This window comes from Stenella coeruleoalba (genome assembly GCF_951394435.1).
Source record: "Stenella coeruleoalba genome assembly, chromosome: 11".
In the NCBI taxonomy this organism is placed as follows: domain Eukaryota; kingdom Metazoa; phylum Chordata; class Mammalia; order Artiodactyla; family Delphinidae; genus Stenella; species Stenella coeruleoalba.
Window position 1 is genome coordinate 89,487,388 of NC_137157.1, and position 17,059 is coordinate 89,504,446.

The following is a 17,059-nucleotide window of genomic DNA, read 5'->3' on the forward strand; positions in this document are numbered from 1 at the left end:
GTGACATGTAAGCTTTTTTTTTTTTTTTTTTTTTTTTACTGGATAAGAATGTTTGGATAGGGACTTCCCTGGTGGCGCAGTGGTTAAGAATCCACCTGCCAATGCAGGGGACATGGGTTCGAGCCCTGGACCGGGAAGATCCCACGTGCCGCAGAGTAACTAAGCCCGTGCACCACAACTACTGAGCCTGCGCTCTAGAGCCGGCGAGCCGCAGCTACTGAGCCCGCGTGCCTAGAGCCCATGCTCCGCAACAAGAGAAGCCACCACAATGAGAAGCCCGCGCACAACGAAGCCGCGGAAAGGCTGGGCCTGTGAGCCATGGCCGCTGAGCCTGCGCGTCCGGAGCCTGTGCTCCGCAACGGGAGAGGCCACAACAGTGAGAGGCCCGCGTACCGCAAAAAAAAAAAAAAAAGGCCCAAGGCTGTGAAACTATGGGAGGAGGTGGGAGCCACAGCACGGCCCAGGGACTGGATTCAGGAGGAAGGAGAAGAGGAGCAGCAAGGGGAGTAGATTTTATGCAAGGACACCGAGAAGTTCCTGCGTAACAGATTCTACCTTTCCCGAGAAGCAGCAGGTAGGTTGTCTGCCAGTACTTAAGGAGCCTCAAGGTGGGTGGAAAAGTTACAAGTTTGAGGGAGTAGATTTTAAATGGTCGTCAAGGAGAATCCAAGAAGAGGAATACGAGCCCTCTCCAGTCTCCCCTTTGAGTTCATACCCTAAACTGTGGACCCTTGTGACCATACACAAGGGTCACAAGATACACTCTGAATACCCAAGTTTAGAAAACAAGATGCTTTCTTTTGTGCTTTAACCAGTGTCCTACACACCTCAGTGCACAGAGAAGAGGAGCCTGGATTAGAAGGTGGAACAGCCTCACAGACACTTCCATCAGCAAATTCCAAGAAATCAATGTTAGGCTCATATTTTAGTAAAGAGCTAATATTACAACATGACACCGAAAAATACAATACGTAATCAAATTGAGAACTGAAATTAAGTAAAATACTGCAGTGAAAAAAGGCCTAAGACATTTGCAGTTTTCTAGTTAGAATTAAATTTCTAGTATTAAATGTTCCTTTTCAATTTGTTTTGGGTCAAGAGGTTATTAACACCATAAAAAGAGTTAATAGAAAAGTATGGTCTGGGACAAAGATGTGTTATTATATTTTGCATGAATGTTTGTTATTGGGAAATTATCAGTTCTTAAAAACAACCATTTCTAGTTCATTAAGGGAAAGGCAATTACATCAAATCTCATCTCCTATTGTATTTTATTTTCCAATTAGTAGTATTCTAGAGACAAGAGCACAAGTTATAATATAAACTATACTTCTATATCTGTAACTACTTAATAAAAGATAAAGGACATACAGTTTTTTATCCAACTAAATGACATAGAGTTTATTTCTAGATTTGTTTTAAGTTATTATGCTGACTCATTTTTTTCTTACTCTAGGCCCTAAATCTTAACTGAAATCTATGACAAGGAACAGACAAGCAGAATTAATATACAAGGACAAGGGACATCTACTTAAAATAAGCCATTTAAGAATGATTGCAACTGCCCAAAGCACACGTGAACTATAAGAAAAGGATCAAAAATCAAAAGCACGAAAAGATATTTGTGAACTGTCAAGAATTTAAACCTGGCAAGGCTTAAAAGATGTTGGTAAGTACAGATGGGAGTATCAGGCAATGGGCATGGCCTGACATTTGTTTTCCTAGATCCTTCAGAACTGCTGTGTGACTGGATTCTCCTTGAATACAGGGATGCTCCCAGGGGCTACTGGAATCTCTGAGATGACCTGCCTCATAGCTGTCCAGACAGCTGTGCCTTTTGACTTCATAAATCTTTTTATTTAAACACTGTTGTTATTGTTGTTTTGCCTCAACCTTTGCTGTGAGGCGTTTTATGATCACATCCTGTTTGGCTCACGCAGCCCACTCTCTTTCCCTGCCAACTCCTTTCCGTTAAGGCACAGAAATGTGCACCATCTAACATATTAAGAATGTATGGGGGGACTTCCCTGGAGGCACAGTGGTCGAGAATCTGCCTGCCAATGCAAGGGACATGGGTTTGAGCCCTGGTCCGGGAAGATCCCACATGCTGCAGAGCAACTAAGCCCGCGTGCCACAACTAGTGAGCCTGCGCTATAGAGCCCACGAGCCACAACTACTGTGCCACAACTACTGAAACCCGCTCACCTAGAGCCCGTGCTCTGCAACAAGAGAAGCCATCACAGTGAGAAGCTCGCACACCACAATGAAGAGTAGCCCCCGCTTGCAGCAACTAGAGAAAGCCCACGTACAGCAACGAAGACCCAGAGCAGCCAAAAATAAATAAATTTAAAAAAAAAAAAGAATGTATGGGAATGTAGCTAATATTCCAAGCCAAAAGACTGCCTTTTCCAGCTTCACTTGCAGCCAAGCCTGGCCATGGAACTCACTTAGGGCCAATGAGGTGTAAGCAAAGATGGTGTGTGAGATTTGGGGACCGGACAAGCCCCTATTTCCTGTTGTCCGGGAGATGAATGTAAAAGCTGGAGCTTCAAAAGCCATCACAGACAATGGAGTGTCCTTGAGTACGAGGACGGAAGCCACGCTCTTTGGAAGTGGAAGATAAAAGTAGTCCAGGTCTCCAAGAACTTTGTATTTCACCACAGCCCTGAAACACCTACTTCCCAACTTCATGTGAGAGAGTAAATCCTTGAGCATTTAAACCACTGACTGAATCTTTGTTGCTCTATAACCAAAAGCAATTCTTAATGGATAAACAATGGAATTATAATTTACAGAAGATGAGATAGATGGATTGATGGATAGAGTCACAGATATCCATGAGATATTGGCAAGACCGATAGGTAGGTTAAGAAAAAATACATTAAATATAGTCCTATTTTTAATTTTAATTTTTTCACTTTTTAAAAATTTTCATTTGAAACTTAACAGAAGGATGGGAGTTGCATGTGTGTATATGAAGAGAAAAAAGTTTGCAGAGTTGTGCACTGCAGTGTTATCAAGGGTTATTTGTAGAGGATGAGATTATGTAGAACACCCACTTCTTTATTACTGGTCAGAACTTTTGTTTTTAACAGTGAGAAGGTATAACCTTTGTAATTAGAATAAAATACGCCAATTATTTGATATTCACATATCTAAAGAGACAACACGTTATTCTGGCTTAATTCTATGACTGTGTTAAAAATTTTTACTTAAACTACTTGTTACAATGATTTTTCTGAAATACAGAATTGTACTTATTTTAGCTATCAACAATCTCTAAGTATACAAAATACATTTAAGGCAGAGGTAAAATCAATTCCATCAAAAAAACAATAGCTTGTTACTGGAATGGGAAATGCCCTATTATAACTGACATGATAGTAAATCATGAATCTCGAAGGTGAATACGTAATAATACCCAGAGGAGCTACGTTCAAGAACAGGAGTAAAAACAGACTTAGCAGACTAATTAATAATCCCACATCCTCCAAACCCACAAAGATTAACATAAAAAAGGGAAGCTTCCTCCATCATATTAAAATAAACTCTGCATAAAAGACTCGCCTGGAGTGATTTTTGTATTGAGTAGCAAAACAGTAGAGAATAGAATAAAAGTTAATAATCCACTGCATGGAAATAACTAATCACCTAAAGGGATCTAAAAAGTTCATGCAGGTGGGCAGGATGAGCAATCTTGGTCGAGTTTTCTCCTTAATTCACCCTCTGATCTAGGGACTTGTAATCTAGAACAGTGACTTCCACGCCATGCTGCCTCTTATCAGATCCTTGCCATCTGACTGACCAGGGAAGAACCAAATCTCCCTCTTGGGTAAGGATGTGTGTGCGCTTACCTTCCCACTGGCCTGTGAGCACCAAGGTTCTGTTAATTACCACGTCAATTTCTGAAGCTCCATCTTCCACAGCCAATCTGATCTCTTCTAATCGTGTTTTTAAATGAGTCTGCCCAGCTGGAAAGCCAGTGGCCACTAGTAGAGAAAGAAGAAAACAAAAAAAGAAAGGAAGGAAGGTAGTGAGGGAGGGAGGGAGGGAGGGAGAGAGGGAAGGAGGGAGAGAGGGAGGGAGGGAGAGAGGGAGGGAGGGAGACAAATTTCAATTGGTCAGTATCTCAACAAAGAATTTCAGACCAAAAAAATTAGCATTTAGACCAAAGCATGAATGACACTTCAGAACTTCATGCCTACCTTGCAAAGTGAGGTGTAAAGAAACTGAGTGCAATTTTATATAGTACTGACGTTAGGATAAATATTAGTATTATATCCTTTGGAAGACCTGAAATTAAGTTGCTACAGAGATGCTCATGGGGGTGCTTTAAGTAAATAGCAATTAAGAAGATATGTCATCGTCAAAGTGAAAGTCATAAGATAGTAGCTACAGCCCTGTCTTGATGGACACTAGTCAGTTCTGGATCCTACTCATGACCAAGTTGGCTATCACTGTCATGATTTACTCATTCCCATTTAGAGCTGTTGTAACCAAATTGTAATATAGGTTCCTCCCACTGCCCATTTTAAAGTGAACAGCCAAGCAGATGAGAATAAAGGGGAGATGTTGCATGATGGAAAAGCACCTAATTCGCCCACAAAACTGGGGCAGGGGTAAACTGGGAAGAGCAGGGCCACGCATAAATAAAAGGAAAATAAATACACAATGACACTTTGGAAAAAGTATTAACATTTTTAACATGCTAATCATTAATTCCATTCCTGTGTCTAGAGATAACCTTTCATGTTTCCTTGATGTTATTAAATTCCTTGGGTCTGTTACCTTAGAGGAGAGCATGTTTCCCTGTTGTATAAAGGAAAAGCTGAATTGACTGAGGCTAATGAAAAATGAAGGTTGATAAAGCTGTAGCTAGCTAACAGATACTCTGGGAATCTTCACAAATAGGTTGTATATAAATACTGTATAGTCTGTTTCTTTTGATGTATCCCTAATAAAATAATGATTTTCTTAGCTTCCTTCTTTAAAGCACCAGGATATTCCTCTAATACTTTTTAAAAGGAGAATCTAATTTTATATGTATCTATCCATATGTAAACACACACACACACACACATACAGGGAAGCTTTTAGTAAGACTTTTCCCTCCCTCATGCCTCGTTCTCCTACTCCATCTATCTTAAGTCAGTAATCTTTTTTTCTTTTTAATATTTATTTATTTGGCTGTGCCAGATCTTTGCTGCCTTGTGTTGCAGCATGTGGGATCTAGTTCCCTGACCAGGGATCGCTCCCCTGCATTGGGAGCGCAGATTCTTATGCACTGGACCACCAGGTAAGTCCCTACATCTATCTTAAGTCAAAAACTCTTGAACACACTCTCTTTATCTTTCAGGCTTGGGGGTGGCTCCCATCATCTCCCATGTGGCCCGTGATGAGTCTAACTAACTCCATTTCACCCCTCCATAATTTGTCCACTACCATCCCCTAACCTAACTATGTCATGAAGCGGATCATGGTATGTCTCTGCTTAACATCTTTTGGTATCTTCCCCGTCACCAAAATAAAACCCAGATGCCACGGCCTGGTATGGTTTCCCCATGGGATCTGACCCCAATCTGCCTCTCCAGCTTCAACTCCCAAGCTCTGCCTTTGTCCTACCTTAGGATCCTACAATTACAAAGCCATTTCAGTTCCCTGAACTGTGCTTCTGCACCTTCACATGTGCTAGTTCCTCTGTCTAAAACACCATTCCTTAGCTTATCAACTCTCTAAACTCTTCCTTAATCTTAAGACCCAAGGCAGGGGTCTTACTATCTCCTCTGCGAAGCATCCCCCTACCCACTGAGTGTCGTCAACCTCTGCAGAATAAATCACTACCCACTCGGGGTTACAACTGTACCTTCTGCATATCTTTATTGTTATATTTCACATATAAATAATAGTACATGTCCTGTGTTACAATATTTTTTTAAACTTGACTATTCCTCCTAAACAGATAAGTTTCCTTTAAGGACAGAGATACAGTTCTATATTCTTAGGAATTAATACATATAATGTCTGCTACTCAACAGGCAATTAATAAATATGAAAATAATAGATAAATACAACCAATTAAATATATAAAACTAATTAAAATCATAGAATAAAACTACAGAGATACTACTCCAAAGTGTCTGAGTTGAAGAACGGGAAACATGTTGATTAAACGACAACAGAAGCCACAAATTCTACCTGATGCCACTGGGATATCACAGCCTGCAGCCTTTAGTGCTTTCACTGCATCACATACCCGGGCAGGATAAACACAAACGGCAGCTGTAGTAATGCCTATGGAGAAAGAAATCATAACAGCCTAGTTTATGTGAAGTTCAAGTCACACAATATGCTTTTAATTATTATTTATACTTCAACATTGGCAGAAATCAAAATGAGAGAAAAAATAATTCCCCTACGATGCTGCAACAAATTAAAAGGCTTTTACTGGCCACATTCCCTTCTGGCTCTTGACAACGTGGATCATTTTCTCATTATCACCGTAACGGAATAAAATAGATATATAATTTTATTATATTTTTTAATTGAAGTATAGTTGACTTACAATGTTGTGCCCATCTCTGCGGCACAGCAAAGTGACTCAGTTATACACATCTAGACATTCTTTTTTTTAATATTCTTTTCCATTATGGTTTGTCACAGGATATTAAATATAGTTCCCTGTGTTATAAAGTAGGACCTTGTTGTTTATCCATCTTATATATAATAGTTTACATCTGTTAATCCCAAACTCCCAATCCTTTCCTCCCCCATCCCCTCCCCCTTGGCAACCACAAGTCTGTGCTCTATGTCTGTGAGTCTGTTTCTGTCTCGTAAATAGGTTCATCTGTGCCATATTTTAGATTCCACATATAAGTGATGTCACGTAATATTTGTCTTTCTAACTTAGAATGATAACCTCTAGTTCCATCCATGTTGCTGCAAATGGCATTATTTTGTTCTTTTTTATGGCTGAGTAGTGTTCCATTGTATATATGTACCACATCTTCTTTATCCATTCATCTGTCAATGGACATTTTGGTTGTTTCCATGTTTTGGCTATTGTAAATAGTGCTGCTATGAACATAGGGATGCATGAACCTTTTTGAATTATAGTTTTGTCTGGGTATATGCCCAGGAGTGGGACTGCTGGATCATACAGCAATTCTATTTTTAGTTTTCTGAGGAACCTCCACACTGTTTTCCATAGTGGCTGCACCAAATTACATTCCCACCAACAGTGTAGGAGTGTTCCCTCTTCTCCACAATCTCTCTAGCATTTGTTATGTGTAGACTTTTTGAAGAAGGCCATTCTGACTGGTGTGAGGTGATAACCTCATTGCATTTCTCTAATAATTAGTGATGGTGTGCATCTTTTCATGTGCCTACTGGCCACCTGTATGTCTTCTTTGGAGAAATGTCTATTAAGGTCTTCTGCCCATTTTTCAATTGGGTTGTTTGTTTTTCTGTTGTTGAGTTATATAAGCTATTTGTATATCTTGGAGATTAAGCCCTTGTCTATTGCATCATTTGCAAATATTTTCTCTCATTCCATAGCTTGTCTTTTTGTTTTTGTTGTTGTTGTTGTTGTTGTTTTTGTTTCTATGGTTTCTTTTGCTGTGCAAAAGCCTGCAAGTTTGATCAGGTCCCATTTGTCTATTTTTGTTTTTATTTCTATTGCCTTGGGAGACTGCCCTAAGAAAACATTGGTACAATTTATGTCAGAAAATATTTTGCCTATGCTCTCTTCTAGGAGTTTTATGGTGCCATGTTCTATGTTTAACTCTTTTTTAAAAAAAAATATGCAACGCTTCACGAACTGGCGTGTCATCCTTGCACAGGGGCCATCCTAATCTCTGTATCGTTCCCGTTTTAGTATATGTGCTGCCGAAGCAAGCACTGGAATCAAATACTTTTGATACATTGTTCTTGGAGGTTAACACAGTGCCATTTGTAAAAAAATTCCTAAACAGTAAACTTGGTGGCCTTGAGCCAATGAAACTGTTTTATTCCATGCAGATAATAAAATCCAGGTTTTTACAGCGTTCAAACAGGACAGCAGATGAAGAAAAATGTAAGTGAACCTTACAGGGTAGTACAGGCAGACCCTGGAGATAGTGCGGGTTCAGTTCCAGACCACCGCAATAAATCGAATATCGCAATAAAGTGAGTCACGGGAATTTTTTGGTTTCCTAGTGCATATAAAAGTTACGTTTATACTATACTGTAGTCTATTAACTGTGAAATAGCATTATGTCTAAAACAAGTACATACCTTAATTCAAAAATATTTTATTGCTAAAAAATGCCGAAGAATTACAATGGTAACATCAAACATCACTGATCACAGATCACCATAACAAATATAACAATGATGAAAAAGTCTGAGGGGCTTCCCTGGTGGCACAGTGGTTGGGAGTCCGCCTGCCGATGCAGGGGACGCGGGTTCGTGCCCCGGTCCAGGAAGATCCCACATGCCGCGGAGCGGCTAGGCCCGTGGGCCATGGCCACTGAGCCTGCGCATCCGGAGCCTGTGCTCCGCAACGGGAGAGGCCACAACAGTGAGAGGCCCACGTACCACAAAAAAAAAAAAGAGCCTGAAACACTGCAAGAATTATCAAAATGTGACAGAGACATGAAGTGAGCAAATGCAGTTGGAAAAACAGCGCCGATAAACTTGCTCAACGCAGGGCTGCCACAAACCTTCAATTTGTAAAACACATAGTATCTGCAAAGTGCAATAAAACAAGTTACACCTGTTTCGCAAAACGACATTTACCTAATTCTATTCCCTCTTTTGCAGAAAATAATAAAATCTGGATCTGAAGCCCTCATTTTGAGGAATAAGATCTTAAACTGAAAAATCAAATAGCCACTGTAAAACAATAACATAGGACTCATACAAAGCTGTTGCTTTTCAGTGGTATAAATGGTAGGTGTTTTACTGCCAACTCAAAAGAAAAATACTACTTTTCAAAAGCTGTAGGTTTGTTTAGGTCTGTAAGTTATCTACAAACTCTTTGGGATAAAATACCTGCATTGGGCCAATGCAGCATCTCCAGCTGCATTCATTATAGACAGGCACCTGGGAACCATGAAGATCCCTTCATGGTTTAGATCTGATTCCTAAAACAAGCCCATTGAGTAACAACACACATTGTCCTGGAAACATCATTTCGCCTTCCAGGTCTCAAGTTTCCTCACTTAGAAACAAGGGCATCGACTCTTAAAATCTCCTCCATTTCTGAAATGTTAAGGTTCTAAACTTACGGCAACTTTAGAAAGTTTTTTCTTTCATGTATACGAAGAGAGTGAGTATAACTTTTTTTCAAAAGATTTAACCTAATATACAAGCTTGCAATATATCCCATTTGTATTTTATTCTCAAAAGCATTTCATTTACTCACAGAAAATACTTTATGTATGAGGTGTGATTATTAAGTAATGAGACTGGCTTTTTCATATGTGGCTAGGGAATCAGAATCAGTATTTGAGAGTCACTAGATAGAAAACTTCCAAAACTGAAGAACTAGAAAGAAAAATAAACTCAATACTTGCAACTTTAATCCATGATGGGAAAGAACTGACCTAAAAATGAGACTCAGATTCTTCCTCTGCTGTTTCTCAGAGAAGAATCTCAATTATTTCTCTATGTACACAATTCTATCATGGATTTTATTGCTACCATCATTTTAACAGCTGAATCTTAAGTCCTCTTAGATGTAGTAACTGTTATTGTAAAAACGGTAAACACCAGACAGACTACACGTTACCTTTATCGTGCATATTTAAAGCTTTTAAGAGATCTTCCCGGATTGGATACTTGGCTTTATAACAGAGTCTTTGAATGTTGGAAGGGGTGTCATCGCCTGCAAGTGTAGTAAGATCTATAAAGGTAACAGCTTTCAGGAGCCAAGCAGCCTGGTTTGAAGAAAAGTTACAAACAAGGTTTAAAAAAATAATTAATCTCCAACCCAGTTAGTTAGTAAAGAACCATTAGGCACATATGGGTGCTAAAATCTCTTGTCTATGATGTTCTAAGGCATATGTTCTGATACATGCTCAAGAGTGACCAACAAGGTGAAGGTTACATAGAATAAAATAAAAGGGGAGAAAATAGCTTATAAATGTTTTTTCTCCCATAGGTAACCCAAATTGAAATACCTAATAGATCAAGTCTCCCCACATGTGACTTTTCCATTTCATTCACAAGGAGCCTCAGAGGGCCACCCGCTAGGGGAGAACTTGGGAACAAGAGTTTGTATCGTACATTTTACCTCCAGCCTGGGGTCTGGAATGAGACACTGTAAAAGGAGTCTCCATCTTCTTTGTTTTTTGTGTTTTTTTTCAATTTAATCCAATTATAATTTTTAAACAATATTCATATTTCACAACTCATTCTGATGAATTCCTTTTATCTTTGCAATCAGATTATTTCTAAGGATGAGCAAAATGTGACCTGTCATCCTAAAGGATTCAATCACTTGTGAAATAAACTCTGAATGCCTTTTAGTCCTGAGATGCATAGCACATCTTTCGTTGGTACACACTGAAGAATATGCTGACCACAAGTACTTTATGAAACATCATTTTTAGAATTTTGAAAAATGATTTAGGAAAATTAATTAGTATGGTAAACATGATGGTCAAAGAAGGTCAACTCATACCTCAGGGCCTCAACAGCGGACACGCCAGGTTTAGGTGTTACGGTTTTAAAATTAAAATAGAAGCCAACCAAAGAAGGTACGTCTAAGAAACTGAATAAATACATTGACAAAATATGCCATTTAATTCACTCATGAATAAAGATGCCTCAAATTCATTTGTGGCTTTGCCACTCAAGAGTGATAAGATTTTTAACTTGTTTGGATAAACGTGTTATCGTTCTCCAACCCATCATCATCATATATGAATTATGAAAATAAGTCATGGACAGCTGCAATCTTTTAAGTTGAGATGCATCTTGAGCAAAATTCAATCTCGTGGCCTTGAGGGAAGAGACCAGGGCTGTAAACGACAGGGAGAGAATTCTCAAGAAGAACCCTTACTTGCCACTCCTTTTTCACGGGTCTGCGGGCCTGGATTTGTTCTGCACGCCTCAGAACTGCCGGTTGATTCACTTGTATTTTGGAGATCCAGCTAAGGTCTAAAGGCAAAAGAAGAACACTTTAAAAGTTTTATTCAACATATTCACCTGCTTTTACATGGTCCTTGAAAGGACAGATTTATCACTAAGTAGCAAAGCTCTTTTAAGCCTTATATTTCTTTTTTGCTGAACTACAAATAAATAACCTCGTTGAAGGAAGCCCAGCCATGAAAAGGCCTACTTCGTGTAAAATCAAGTACATTTGGAACTAGGAGAACCTGTACTGATTCATTACACACATATGTCTAACAACGGAGGAAAATGTGCTACTCAGGCCACGGGCCTCACTTCTGCCAGCAGAGACTTATTTGTGAGTGTCCAGTCCAGGAGAATGAATGGTTAATAAACACATAGGTGAATTAATATTGGGGGTTAAAGAAATCCTTGCTGATAAAATTAATAACTACTAGATGCTGATAGGATACAGCCCATTCTTTCCTCAAAGGAGAATTTTTCAAAGTGTATTAGAAATTAGTGCACTGGGGCTTCCCTGGTGGCTCAGTGGTTAAGAATCCACCTGCCAAGGCAAGGGACATGGGTTCGAACCCTGGTCCGGGAAGATCCCACATGCCGCGGAGCAACTAAGCCCATGCGCCACAACTACTGAGCCTGCGCTCTAGAGCCCGTGAGCCACAGCTACTGAAGACCGCCTGCCTAGAGCCCGTGCTCCGCAACAAGAGAAGCCACTGCAATGAGAAGCCCGCGCATCGCAGCGAAGACCCAATGCAGCCAAAAATAAATAAATAATTTATTTAAAAAAAGAAGGAAAAAAAAACTGCTGTGGGAAAGGTGATTCATTAGGAAACATGTCACAATTACACAATTCTTTATAACGGGATAGAGAAAACTGCTGAATGCATACTGTACTACGTAATAACACATATCATAATAGTAATAAAGTATTTGCATCCACCTCAAAGATAAGACCACCAACAAAACCAGTTTCTACAAAAGACATTCTCTCACTTTCATTCAATTCTTCTTATCAATATTAACGGTATAGAAATTCCAAATTAGAGTCTGAGTGATTAATAATGATATTCTTGTATCACTGAAGAATGGGAGTTCCCCGGTGGCCTAGTGGTTAGGATTCCCAGCTTTCACTGCCATGGCCCAGGTTCAATCCCTGGTCAAGGAACTGAGATCCCACAAGCTGCGCAGTGTGGCCAAAAAAAAAAAAAAGAATTTTAAAAATTAAAAATAAATAAATATCACTGAAGAAGGAACAAAGTTTGAGCGCTTTTTTTTCTGGTTAAATTATTCTGTTAGTCAAAATCTTGTAACAAAACAGATTTTTAATGTTTCAATCCATCTGCTCCTTGAAGACATTGTATGTTTTCCAGCTTGTCTGCTGACCCAGCTTCACAGAGGAAATGGGAGTCTACGGTCAGGGACATGAAATCTGCCTCTTTTTCTCCACCCAAAGACTGATTTGGGTCTAGGTAGAGCCCAAGAGAGTCAGACCAGGCAGACATGCTAGACTCATCCCAGTTTATCTAAGACCTGTAACAAGCCCTCTCTACCCAAAGGCTGGAGAGGCTTTTTTAAAAAAAAAAAAAACTACTAATAATGGGGCTTCCCTGGTGGCGCAGTGGTTGGGAGTCCGCCTGCCGATGCAGGGGACACGGGTTCGCGCCCCGGTCCGGGAAGATCCCACATGCCGCGGAGCGGCTGCCCCCGTGAGCCATGGCCGCTGAGCCTGCGCGTCCGGAGCCTGTTGCTCCGCAACGGGAGAGGCCACAACAGTGAGAGGCCCGCATACCGCAAAAAAAAAAAAAACACAGAAAAACACTACTAATGATGGTGATTAGGTTCCTGGTAAAGACTGTTTCCCTGCCAACAGTCAAAATTACTGAAGTAAGGAGTGGCGTGAAATACAAGTCTGACCGCCAAGCCACTGCTGACAGTGGCCAAAAGAGGGAAGCCTAGGAGATAGGGCAAGGCTTTGAGGTGTGGTCCTTAATCAGTCACATGACACCTCCTAGAAGCTCCCCTCCCCACCCCCAGGCCCTGCTGCAGGAGGGAGGTCTCAGGCTATCCTCGGACTCTTCACCATCGGGCTCCATCCTCCCTCACGTGCCATTTTCTCCCTCTCCACCCCGCCTAACCCTGAGGCACAGCCTTCCTAAACTCCTGGGAGCTCACTGACACATCACATCGTGTTCTGTCTCTGGACCTGTGTGTGCTGTTTGCTCCCTCCGCCTAGAATGCCCTCCGTTATCCTGACAATTCATTTGCCACCTTCTCTGTGAACCTTCCCTGAACTACACAGGTTGAGCTATTCCTTTGCTTCTTTGTGCTTCCATGCTTTCAATACTTACAGTCCATCTTCAGTGCCTTCTGAATGGCACTGATTTGTCCAGATGTTCGTATTCCCAACAGATTTTTAAAACTCCAAGCAAGGTACCTGACACACGGGTGGCATTCAAGAAATAAACTAAGGGTTCCCAAAGACCAGAAATGATCTGGGCGATGTCTTTCCAAATTGCTTCTTCTTATTTTTGTTTTTTTTTTACTGCTTACTTTTTCCCCCCAGCCTGGTTGAGGTATAGTTGACAAATAAAAATAGTAAATATTTAAGGTGTATGTCCTGATAAATGTACACACTGTGAAATAATCACAGTCTAGCTAATTAACATCATCTATTGCTTCACACATTTTCTGTATCCTTTTTTCTTTTTGTTTTTTATGTATGCTGAGAACATTTAAGATCTATTCTCTTAGCAAATTTAAAGTATACAACAGAGCACTGTTAACTATAGTCACACTGCTATACAAAAGATCTCCAGGAACTCCTCATCTTGTATAATGAAACTCTGTACCCCAATTGCTTCTAATTAAAGGCTTTTGGATCTCCACAAGAGAAGTTGGGACAGAGACAGGAATGTAATACCTGAGGACATTCCCCTTAAAAACTAATTTTTAGTACAACTCCTCACCAAAGGTTAGAACCCACGAGGCCTGCTCTCACACGTTTCAGACACCACTTGACAGAGAGGTCCCTGCAAACCATCTCTGGGAGAATGTAACAGGATTACTTCTCCCACAGTATCACAGCTAAAAATATCTTTAGTGGTCATAACATCATCCAGCCCCATAGTTAATCCAGCCACAGAATTTGCCTCTGTGATCTCCCATGGTAATGAATTATATAAGTGACTATCCCATTTTATTAGCACTTAATTTGCTACTCCTTAATTTCATCAAATAACCCTTGTTCTCCTATTATGGGGTCTGGGGAAAAGAAAGGACTGACTGGCCTTTGTTATGTCCTTCACCATTTTTAATATTTTATTCGAGTACCCTTTAGCGTCTTTTTTTCCAGGAGAAGTGATTCTAAGGCACACAATCTCATCAGGATCATAGAAGCTTCTCTTACGGGGCCAGGAGGGGTTTCGAGTACATGGGCCTTTGGGGAGAACAGACGTGAAGCCACAATTGGAAGGTGATGATACTCCTTTCCGAAAACTCTCTGGAGAAGAAAACTCCAGTGTTCCTCTTAGTATGCCATTTTGGCGGCTTTCAGGCCCTCCTTTCAGTTATAAATTTGTTCTCAAATACTCCTCTCACAATTTTTTATTATTCTTATTTTTCCTATTTAAGTCTCAGTGGGGACAGAGATCATTTTCCCTGCAAATGTACTTCATAGCCTTTCCATCACTTCCATTTGTCTGCAGGGACATACCTGTACTTCTGTACAATATTCCTAAAACGTGTAACACCAATGACAACTCCACGAAAGGAGGTTTACGTTGTATTTTGATTTCACCTTTGTTCTCAAAGGAGAAAAATCAATTGTGATAATTCATTAGAGACTTGCCCAAATTTGGAAAAGAAAAACTAAACTTCCTGTGTTTTTACTTCTCATTCTTTCTGGGTTTTTACATTTAATTGTACCACCCAAATTTCTGCCTTAGTGTTGTCTCCAGCCATTTCTTCATATGCACTCGTGCAGTACATTTTTTTTTATTAATTTCTATTGGAGTGTGGTTGCTTTACAAAGTTGTGTTAGCCTCCACTGCACAACACAATGAATCGGCCACACACATACAGATATCGACCTCCCTTTTGGACTTCCCTCCCGTTTAGGTTACCACAGTGCATGAGGTAGAGTTCCCTGTGCTATACAGTACGTTCCTATCAGTTGTCTATTTTATACATAGTATCAATAATGTATATGTGTCAATCCCAGTCTCCCAATTTCTCCCATCCCACCCCTTTCTTGTGCGGTACATTTTTAATCCTAGAGTCTATTACTGAGAACCCCTTCCTACTGTAGGCACCCAGATGTCTATTATTTCTGTGTTGTTTATTTTCAATTCTAATTTGCAACTTCCCAGGAATCAGTTACAAGTGCCTAGCACAGAAATAGGTGCTCAATAAACCCCTTGCATCACAGGAAATTTATCTTTTACCTCAGACACTGAAATTGGTGAAGTATCAACTTCATCATGTCTAGTCCTTCAAACTTAGCCCTGGTTATCTTTGTTAAAAAAAAAAAAAAAAAAGGAGCCCTGAAGGTCAATATATGCCCGATCCAGCCAAGCTAGGAAGATATTCAATTTACATAAGTGAGGAGACTCAGCCTTGCCCAGATCCTAAGCCATAAAGATACAAGACAGAGACTGTACTGGGAGCCTCATCCTTTCCAGCAGGTGGGGTCTGGAATGAGTCTTCTTCCCAAGGTCTAGGCTAGCATCCAGTAAACCCTGGGTGAGCCCTCCAGGCATCCATGTCCCCACTGGGCATTAGCCAACCCTTCTAACATTCTGCTGTGTAAGCGCAGTCCTTAGAATCCAGACGGACAGTCCAGAAACTAAAACAGCAGCAACCTAGCAGCATATATGGCCACAGCCCACAAAGCCCTGCTACTATGATATCTCCGCACAGCAACTCTGCTCCTAAATCTCTAAGTCCCGACCCACATACATTCACCAGCCAGACCATTCTTCAGGTTACCAACCCAAGCCCAGGTGAGTGATGAGTTTACTACACCCTCTGAAATACTTCCGTTAGACTGCTGGCACCAAGTTGAAGCCCAACTTGATCTGCCGATTGGTTTCCTCTGAACCAGTCTTGTCTATCCTCTGCTTACACTCCTCTTCCCTCAGGCGGTCTTACATCCCCAGCTACATGGGTTATACCACTCTTTCAGAATACCTCATCAGAGCGGAAGATAGTTCGGGTTCATGTGACAAGGCGTGTGCATTCCTGCACCTGGCTTTGCACAGCAGCGACACATCAGGATTTTAAAGCTTCCTCACTTTCTTTTTATCCTTCATCCCTCCTTGAGACATCAGCCATTTCTCAACTATTACTGCTCTTTGGTAATCAGCTGCCTCCTTCGGTCAATCATACTCCTCGATTTATTAGCTATTGTCAGCAGGTGACTCTGGACACTGAAAGGAGAACCCAACCGTTTATTGTGGCACCTAAAATACTGTTTGGTCCAGTCCTCAGTTGGCTATTTCAGCTCCACTTGTTCCCAGGATGCCCATAATCACTTGGTTATCAGCCTCAAAAGCTTAGCAGCAGTTGGTGGCTGCAGTTACGCAGCTGGACGAGCATAAATCCTTGGCGGAACGAAGTGCCCACGTGCAAGTCCTGCAGCCTCTCCACTTAGCGTTTCCTCAGTACAGGCACTGTGCTAAACGGCGTGGGGAACGCAATGGCAGTAAATAGGTTGTTCCTCTCCTGAAAAAGCTTGGGGAGGAAAGGAAGTGAATAATACAAAATGTAAGCCCACACATGAGAGCAAAAAGCAATGCTTTCAACCAGCGGTTCCCAACTGATCCCACAGGTTCCATCAGTTAGGAATCTTTCAGTTGAAAAATGATGAAAACTGACTTTGCTGACTGAAACAAAAAAGGAAAAAGGAAGGATATTAAGAACTCAGATAATGGAGGCGAGAAGAATA

General features: G+C 40.7%; 1 protein-coding gene across 12 annotated transcripts in view; it reads right to left on the minus strand.

The window, feature by feature from the left end:
• Nucleotides 1-17,059, minus strand: part of DERA (deoxyribose-phosphate aldolase) — a 358,282-nt gene that overhangs the window by 305,517 nt on the left and 35,706 nt on the right. For all 12 annotated transcript variants that reach the window (XR_013830501.1, XR_013830502.1, XR_013830503.1 and 9 more), the window contains exons 2-5: nucleotides 11,045-11,142; nucleotides 9,770-9,917; nucleotides 6,196-6,291; nucleotides 3,855-3,989 (exon numbers count right to left, since the gene is read on the minus strand). Coding sequence is in view for 1 of the 12 variants with exons in the window: in XM_079936975.1 (XP_079793101.1) it covers nucleotides 3,855-3,989; nucleotides 6,196-6,291; nucleotides 9,770-9,917; nucleotides 11,045-11,142 (477 nt within the window). In the remaining 11 variants the exon portion in view is untranslated. The remainder of the gene's footprint in view (nucleotides 1-3,854; nucleotides 3,990-6,195; nucleotides 6,292-9,769; nucleotides 9,918-11,044; nucleotides 11,143-17,059) is intronic.